Source organism: Alligator sinensis, unplaced genomic scaffold, assembly GCF_000455745.1.
Source record: "Alligator sinensis unplaced genomic scaffold, ASM45574v1 scaffold29_1, whole genome shotgun sequence".
Taxonomy (NCBI): domain Eukaryota; kingdom Metazoa; phylum Chordata; order Crocodylia; family Alligatoridae; genus Alligator; species Alligator sinensis.
In genome coordinates, this window is record NW_005841933.1 from 2,007,135 (window position 1) to 2,016,454 (window position 9,320).

A 9,320-nucleotide genomic window follows, 5' to 3' on the forward strand; every position below is an offset into this window, starting at 1 on the left:
CTTCTGGAATAATTTAGATTGAAAGTACGTCCTGGACTTGCTTACACCTCAGACCTCTAAGCAGCCAACTCCGCAGGCTGGGAGAGGACTTCAGTGAAGCTAGAGGTTGTTTTTTCCCCCACTCGCTGAAAAACGCCGCTTTTGTCTCAGCAGCTGAAGGAGAAGGGATCGAGGCCAGTTCAGCCTGGCAGTAGATCGCATCCGTGCCAGAAAATGCCACGGTCTCTGTCCAGGGGAGCTGTCTCGGAGGGAGCCGGGTGGTTTCTAGGTGGGAGGCGAGGGGAAGGGGCCCCCTGCCGGACCCCCCTTTCCCCAGCGGGGAGGCAGGCGTTTGTCAGGAGGGACTTGGCTGATGCGAGGGGCAAAGCGGGGCAGCGCGGCCAGTAGGTGCCCGAGGTGGGGCTTACGGCGGGGCCGGGGCAGCTCCCTCCTGGCCGGGGGAGCGGCAGGCGGAGGAAGAGGAAGTGCAGCGGAACCAGCGCCGCCCCGGCAGGCGCGGGCTGCTGCATGGGCACAAACTTTCCGCCTCGCGGCGCGCCGGGCTGCGGAGCGCCCTGAGCCCGGGAGGGAGGACGCCGCGCACCGTCCCAGGTAACGGGGCTCCCCCTGTGCCAGGCAGGGCTGCTGAGTTGCAGCTCTACGGAGCCGCCTGGTTTCGCCGCGCTCCGGGCTCGTCCTAGCAGAGCCTGATCCAAAGCCTGCCGGAGTCACTGAACCAGACCGTAAGTACAAGCGGGGAGTCGCGCTCTGTCCGCCCGCCCTGCGGCGGGCTCAGATTCCCATTTCGAACGCGGCGCACGGTTCGAACGTTCCTTTTGAGAACGCTACGTACCTGGAACGTTCCAGCTCAGAACGGTGCTGGCGAGCCCGGGACACTCCTCGAGGGCTGCGCTGCCTTGCCCCCGACTTCAGTCTGCTTATACCCCGGTCACGGTTTCTGCCTGTCTGCGTGACACCGGCTCCAAGGCTCGGCTTGAGGGAGGAAGGAGCAGAGACTTGTCCGGCTCCAGGAAGTAAGACAGTCCCCCAAAGCAGCGTGTCCTCCTGTGTGCCTGGGCTAAGTTCTGCGCGACAGCTTCAGTGTAGGTTCAGGTAGGGGCGCCCGGGGTACGTGGTTGGGCAAACCAATATAGTCATCGTATGTCAGTGTTTCTGGTGTGAAAATTCCTTAGTAAAGTAACAGACTCAAAAGCTGTGACACGCCATCCCGTTTCTACTCACAGCCATCACTGATGTGACAGAGAAGAGAGTGGTGTTAAGTTGAAGACAGGCAGAAGGTTTATGCCTTTCTGAACATATTCACCTTTGCCCTATCTGATTCGATAATAGCTTCTGTTATTTTCAGATACTGGATTCTGGGCATGTCTTCCAAGTCCACTTTGTTTCAGCAGGCTTCTGTTCATGTAGAAGGGGTTACTGCAATACTAGGGTTATTAAATGCACCTAGGGGGATGTGTTTCTATAATGTGAATGTGATATAGATACTTTCCTTCCATTTTTTTTTCATTTGCATCCTTGTCAGAGCTATTAAGTTGCCCACTTTTCATCACCCCAGTTGCCCTTCATACTTCTGGAAAAGGGGCAGCAGGCGGGATGGATTCCCTTTTGAGCTAATCCTTTGGCAAGTTGGAAGCATCACAGATTGCTGTCAAGAGATGGAAGACATTTGTTCTCTCTTAGGACTTGGCCTGCTTTCTCTATGGCACTCCCAGCCATGACTGGGACAGCAAACTGAACTAGGGGCTACTGTTTAGCAGTGCAGAGCACTGACCCCAGGTTGCCATGCTGGCTTAATAGACATGTTTTGTTCTAAAAGGAAATATTTATTGGGAGTAAAGCTATAAGAATTCCATTACACTGTATTTCCCAAACTTCGTTTGAAAACATTAGAGGATATTTTATCAGGTTTAAAGAAATTGCCAGTTGTTCCATTTGGACTCCTACAGTACTCAGTTTTTTTTTTCAGCTACATAGAAAAATAATTAACATTGCCAAGACTTAAATGATATCCAGTTTACAAGGTGAAAATATTGTAAAAGTTTTTACATTTCCATCTCAGTACTTCCAGTCCATTAGCTTTTGACATGTGTAATTAGTTTTTCACAGTACCACAGGTCACATTTATATCTTTAATTCTTGATATTTCTTAAAGCGTTTTATTCTCTAGTGCTGCTGTTGTTATTTTAAGAATCTGAGGTAACCTCAACTTTATTTACATTCAGGAAGGGGTTTTCCATTGTTTAAATGTCGGTATTCCCCTGGCTTTGGAGTGAAAATGTAGTGCAGAATGAGTAAGTATAAATGTCACTAGTTACTTAAAGCAGCCCAGAGCTGTGGTGCTGGGAAACTTAGTTATACTAAGTAATTCACTCATATGACTGTGACGGCCCTCTTGAGTCATTGAATCCAGACACCAACCACCATCATATAATCTCTTTCATAACCTGATCAAGTTCCCTCTTAAAACTAGTTAGGGGTTTTTTTGTCTTCACTGCACATTTGGAGCCTGTTCCAGAACAAACTTTCATGGTTAGAAACCTTCCTCTCCAGCTGATATTTATTGATGGAGAGTTTATACCAATTTGTTCTTGTAAGAATGTTGAATCTTGTAAGACAACTTTCTTGCTGTCCCAGTCATGGCTTGTTGACTTATCTCTTTTTGCTTAAACAGAAGTTCTGAGAGGGACAAAACTCCCTTGTATTTATAGAGAACAATGGGATCCCTTTTCCAACCATTTTGCTATGCAAAACAACCCCAGTTCTCTAGCCTTCCATAAGAGAGACCTGTCTTTTCCCTTGATCCCAGTAGCCCTCTTATGAACTTTTTCTAGCTTGAATTAATCTTTCGTGAACTCACAATAAGCAGAAATGGCATAGTATTCCTGAGGAGTTCTCCAGTGCTTTGTACCATGGCATTAATACTTTTTCATTCGAAATAGCTTGCTTGATTTTGATTCTGGGGTTGCATTTGCCTTTTTCATGGCCACATTCAATGATCAACTAATTATTTTACACCTAAGTTTGTCTTTTTCTCTGTCATTTTAGACTGAAGGACTGGTTTATAGTAGGCATTCTTATCGGTCCCTAAGTGCATGATCTTGCAGGTCAGGCTATTAAATTTCATCCCAGTTCTATTATTCCGGTCCTCAAGATCATCCATTTCTTTCTTTGTTATATTCTGATTTTCATTGTCAGTGGATCGAACCTTTGTGTCCAGAAAAATTTGTTAGCCCCATGCTACTTTTGTGCCAAGATCATCAATGCAAAATATCAAACAAGGTTAGGTCCAGATCTGAGTCTGGAGCTCCTTCTAGCCTGATGCTTCCCAATCTTGTCTCCTTTTTAGCCAGTTCCTTATCCTTGTAGCTGTACAATTTCAGGTGCTAGAATTATCAGATGGGGGATATTTGATCCCTCTGCCTTGAGTGGAACATAGGATTGGAAGGGGCCTCCTGGGTCCTATGATTTATTTGCAGACAACTCTTTAACCAAGGGTTTATCCAAGTGCATTCAATTGCTTGAGTTTTTTGTCCCCACTTTGGCTTTGATTTGCCAGCAGGGGCACCCCAGAGGTGCATGTGCGGTAGAGGCATCCCAGAGCTGCTGACCCTAGGAGCAGGAAGCAGAAACTGGAAGAGGTAGGGGGAGCCTGGAGACCCTGGCAGCTACTGTAGCAGGAACCAGAAACAGCAGCTGGGCAGGAGCCCACAGTCCACATGTTAATCTGACGCAGACCACCAGTGGGACGGCCCTGGCTTAGAGAACTGTTTACCTATCTGTCTGTAACCTCACTATATCATAAACTGCATGTGTACATTTACATACCCGTTTATTTCTAAGCACGATTGTAAAACACAGATAATTCAGGGCTACTGCCTTGTGAAAATTTTACATTGTATGTGCATTTGATTAATAATCAAAAGAGGGAGGAATCAAAATGCTTCACAAGAATGACTGACTTGGGAGATTTCCCTAGTCTGATGTAGACCGTTCTTTCCCTTTGTGTTTCCTCAGGCTGATGTGACTAGCCAAGGAGCAAGATTGTGTTGATGTAGCCTACACTGGCAGCAACTGAAATGAGAGGAGCAAACTAGCTTCACCCTTCCCATCCTTTAGAGGCTTACTGTAGCCGTGCTGCAGGCTCAGGGAAGAGCTCTGATGCTCTCTCCTCCAGTGCAAATTCAAAGTTCATGATAAGACTTCTAAAACAAGATTGTTGGTTGTTTTAGTGCAGTAGTAGGAACTAGCTTACTCCATGCTAACTCTGTTTAATAACAGGTTGGCAATAGCTTTTCTGTTTGTATAGCACAGGTTCTGGGCGCTACAGTGATATAAATATTAAATATATAAAATTATCTTGTCTCAGTCTGGTAGAGTACTTTAATGCTGTTTGTCTCGGAGGGTATTTCATATTTGTTTTAATATGGACTGAGATGCTGGGTTTCAACCAGCAGTATAATAAAACTTTGATTTGGAGATGATAAACTGAGAACAGACAAGGTGGTAGATCTCTAAAAGGTAGAAAATCAATTCCTGTCACATTTTTGATCATTTTAGTCAACTGCATCTGCTTTCATGAATCATGGAAGAGTCCAAAAAGTAGAAGGATTGTCTTGGCAACTATAACTGTTTCTTGAAGGTTCTAGACCAGCTTCTGGGAACATGCCAGTAAAACTTCCATCGGGGAAAGTTTTTCAGGTCTAGGATGTGTTCTGGGTGGGGAGTGTGTCAGTCTGTTCTATTTTGAGCCATTTTATTTTGTATAGTAAGTAAATATGTATTGGACTCTGAGGAAAATGCGGCAGTTTGACTTGACATCTATTAAGGGGCTCACTCAAGATAAGGGAAACTCAGGTAAATTGTGGAAACTGTAATCCGTGGAACAGGAAAACCATTTTCTACTAGTGGTGACCCTACTTTGTCATTCAGAAGGCAGTATCTAAGAACTATTCAACTGTAGGTTTTGATGATGATCTTCAATTCATTATATTCAATTTTGGTACATAGAATTAAAAATGAGATACAGACTAAGAAATCTACAGTCAGGTCTAGGTTTCATTTCTAGGTGTATCCGAATGGCTGAACATGTGAATGATGTAAGAGATTATTAAGATCACAGCATTCTTATAGGATGAATTTTGTTATTCTAAATAGAAAATGAGTTGGCAGACTGAATTGTTTAAATCTCCTTGTCTAACACAAGGCTTTTTCCCCCACCATGTCGACTGTGGGGCAGGGGTGGGAAACCTCATCTTGGATTTGAGTAAATACAGCATTTTCCAGTGCCTTCCAACTGACTCAGAAAAAATGCAAAACTCTTGGTAAAATTGAGCAGTGGTTTTTAATGTCTCTTTTGAGGCTTTACTGAATTTTTTAGCACATCATCCCAACTCCATAAAGAGTTTTGATGATTTCAGTGGGACTCTTCATGTGCCCAAAGTACTTTCAAAACACTGTTTTTATTATTCCATCATGCTTTATAAATATTTGTATATAAAAATATGCTTTACATTTGGATTATATCAGTCCACCACTGAAATACAGCCAGGTGATTTCTTTTGATGAGATCTCCTTGCTGTCCTGGTTCCTGATTCAACAAGGTACTTAGGCACATGCTTACAAGGTATCTGAGCAGTCCCATTAAAAGCAAGGTAATGAGACAGCTCTTATGCTTAAGGACCTTGACAAATCAGGACATCAAAGTAAGAGTGTTTTTCGTCATTTTATTTTAACCTTTTGCTACCCATAGTGCCTAAGGAACCTTGTCTGGTGAATTAATACAGCTCAGTGAACAAAGGAAAGGAATTTTCATTTGGTAAAGGAAACATGTTCAGTGAATTGCTAAATGTTTGCAGTGCTGATTATTGGCATTAACAGAAGAAACTATTGTCTGGCATAGAAGAAGATATTTAAATATTCTTAGCTCTTATTTCACAAAATAAAATAGCTGAGTCTAGCTTATAGAAATGAGTAAAATAATGTAGTTTATATTATTCTGCCAAAATAAACAGAGAAGTTTCAGGGTTGGGATGGTGGTTTGTAGAGCAAACCCCTAAAGATTTAAAGCATAGGATGACATTTGATGCACGTTTGTGTAATGTTTCTTGGTACATTTTCATACCAAAGCTACAAATCTTCTTTTTAACACATGTTGATTTCTGTTTCCAATTTATATATTTAGGCTACCATGCATGATTGGCCAGTTGCAGCTTATTTAAAATATTATTTCCTCCCTGAAAAGGGGAAACTTGGATTTTTACAGAAAACCTGACAAATCTAGTTACACAGATAACTGTTTTCTACATAGAAGTACATACATTTTAGAAAAGATTTAAAATTTTAAAGTTGGACAGCTACAATTGAATTTTCCCATAACAGGGACGGATATATCAGAATTGTTGCTTATATATGTGTTGAATGCTTAATAACATCATATTTCATTTTTCCATTACTTTTTTATAATGGAATATATGTCCTTCAGATATATTTTAGTACGTACCAGACAAGGTACAATATAGATTACCCTGTCAGTCTTCCAATAAAATTAACAAAATCTGCATGGTATATAATAAAAATAGTTCATTTATGCTATTTCATAAAAATCCATGGGCAGTTTACCTCTTTAAAAAATAAAAATTGCCGAAGTTTTGATGATACGACATATGTAATTGAAGAATCAATGCTGAATTCTATTTTCTCTTCCTTTTCCCATGCCTCTCTCTATCAGCAGCTGTTGAAATGGGTTGTGGATTAAACAAGTTAGAGAAACACGATGAAAAGCGCCCTGGTAATATCTATTCAACTTTGAAGAGGCCCCAGGTAGAAACCAAGATAGATGTTTGCTACGAATATCGTTTCCTGGACTTTACAACACTGAATGATAGTAAGTACGCAAGTATTTATCTTCTGGCTATTTTTTGTTAAATTAGACAATTTAAGGAAAGCTTATTCAGCATTTTCCTACTGTGCATTTTAAACCAGTGCCTAAAATGTGGGGGCTATTTTTGCGGGGCGGGGTTCAGGTTTTAGAAGGGATTCTTTATATTATATTAATATCATTGCATGTGAAAGGATAAATTTGGGTTTATTTACTTTTGCTCATTATCCAGATTTTATTTGGGAAAGTGATTCACAGCTAGAAGCCTGTGTGATTTCCCACTGTTCCCCGCTCGTCAGATGGCTGTTCTAAGGGGTTCAATTTGGTATTGTCACGTTTGCTGACCTGTCTTTCATAATCCTCAGGCTGTTACAAATGCCTGCGGGTCATCTTCTTTCATTAATTTGGTCTGGTCCACTGGCAAGATAGAGAGTGGCAAAAGGAAAAATCTGAAAAAACAGGAAGGTGAGAGGTCAAGTGCTATGTAGTTGCAATTTTTTTTCCTTTATGTTGTTCAACAATTAACTTTGTCCTTCTATTAATAACCAAATAGGGTCTGCATTTTCATTCCTGCCACTGTCTGTAGATGTTCTAGTTGTTTTTTTCTCTTACTGATATCTGTGAACCTAGATTCCCAGGTCACTGTCATCCATACTTTCTATTACTTGATCAGGCTATTCCTGTCCATTTTACATCCAGGAATGCTAAACCATTTGGGAAACTATTGCTGGAGCAGGGGACGATGGCTTGCTGCTATGTGATCACACTCCAGAACCCGGTTGGCCAGCTAAATTCATGCAGAGTTCAACATCACATTCTCTAGTTGATAAAGGGATAAACGACTAGAGACTTATCTTCTCTAGAGACAGTATAACCCAGATCATTTGCCCTCGTGGTTCAGAACCAACTTAATTTGCAGTGGGTTGCCAAATTAAGGGAGAGTCTTTTAGCTGTTTGATACAGCTTTTAATTCAAAGGGTACTTCTCTGATTACCTGGACCTCAGATATAGGGTATGCACAAATGTTCAATTCCAGCACTGCAGGTTTTTGGGAAGTTTGCAGGGGTGAAAAACCTAGCCCTGGCTGCTGTCCTGGTTCTTTGACAGCATGGAGAAATGTCTCTTGGTCCTGGAAGGAGTCAGGTTGTGAGGATATGCCCTTGTGTTGACTCCAGTCTATGAAAGGAGTGGGAAATGCATACAGCTGTTCAAACTGGTACACGAGAACAGAGATCTACCTGGTTGGAAGTGCTCTTCTTTTTTTTCTGGAAGAGCCATGTCTCTGCCACAAGACACCCTTTAAGTGGCTATACACTCTTTTCTTGTGCCAGGAGAAGGGCGTTTTTTCTCCCAGCACAAATATAATGCCTGTCCATGGCCATAGTCCCATGCAACTGATTGGAGAAGTAGTGCCCTTTGAATTAAAAGCCATAGCAAACAGCTGGAGCACCTCAATCTATGTACCCTGGTTACTTCTCAAACTGTCATCTTAGGGGGGTGAGGAACCTAACCCCCCTAAGATGGGGGGGCACCTCCCAAAGTATTAGGCTAGGAACAGAAGTTACACATAAACCAGTTCAAATCATCAGAAACCAGTTCAGATTGTAACACAACAGAAATACAGTGCACTTAAAACACTTTCAAAATGGCTGAAACTGGTTTAAGATAAACCTGGTTGACTATAGTATCAGACTGAACTGATTTGGGTCAAACCGGTTTATGGAACTTCTGTCCCAGACCCCTTCCTGCTTCAAGTTAACTCACAGTCTCTCAGCATCCCAGGGTGCTTTGCAACCCTAGGCTGTGCTGTCTGCTCCAGCAGAGCAGGGTTGGCCCCACCCCTCTTTTCCCTAGCTGGAGCCCTATCATTGCTCCAGCTGGCTGAGAGAGGGGTTCAGGGGAAACCTGGCTCCAGAGCCCAGCCAGGTCTGCATGACAGCGGCAGAGCAGACCCTGACAGGCTTTTCCTTTTTTCGAGTGGAGAGTGGGGGGTGTGGCCAGACCCCAGCCTGGGCCAGCAGGTTGAGGCATAGGAGGAGGGAGGGAGGTTTAAGCCCTGTCCCATGCTTGCATGGGACCCCAGCCAGGGTCTGCCTGGCAAGCACAGAGCAGCCCCTGACAGGCTTTTCCTTGCTTACTGCTCAAGCACAGAACAGAGACCATGGCCAGATGCCAGCCCTGTTCAGTATACTGAGGCAGAGGTGAGGGGCTGGGGGGGGCCTAAACCCCCTCCTTCCCTCTATGCCTCAGCATGCCAGCCCAGGCTGGCATCTGGCCATGCCTTCTCCTCCCCAGCCCCCACTTCCACTCAACTAGGGAGCAGAGGAAAAGTCTGTCAGGGGTTGCTCTGCCCCTGCTAGACAGACCCCAGCTGGGGTCCCGTGCAGGTGAGGGAGGGGGTTTAAGCCCTTCCTCAGCCCCCCCCCCCCCCCCCCCCCCCTCT

General features: G+C 43.7%; 1 protein-coding gene across 3 annotated transcripts in view; it reads left to right on the plus strand.

Annotated features, from left to right (window-relative positions):
- The first annotated feature begins 493 nt into the window (after window positions 1-493).
- The window catches only part of RFTN1 (raftlin, lipid raft linker 1), a 139,415-nt gene continuing 130,588 nt past the window's right edge, over window positions 494-9,320 (plus strand). The window contains exons 1-2 of one of the 3 annotated variants that reach the window (XM_006019573.3): window positions 494-722; window positions 6,728-6,883. In XM_006019573.3, the coding sequence (XP_006019635.1) occupies window positions 6,739-6,883 (145 nt within the window). In that variant the 5' untranslated portion in view covers window positions 494-722; window positions 6,728-6,738. Of the gene's footprint in view, window positions 723-4,971; window positions 5,097-6,727; window positions 6,884-9,320 lie in introns of those variants that run through there. The other 2 variants (XM_006019572.3, XM_025198975.1) reach the window with 2 other exon arrangements.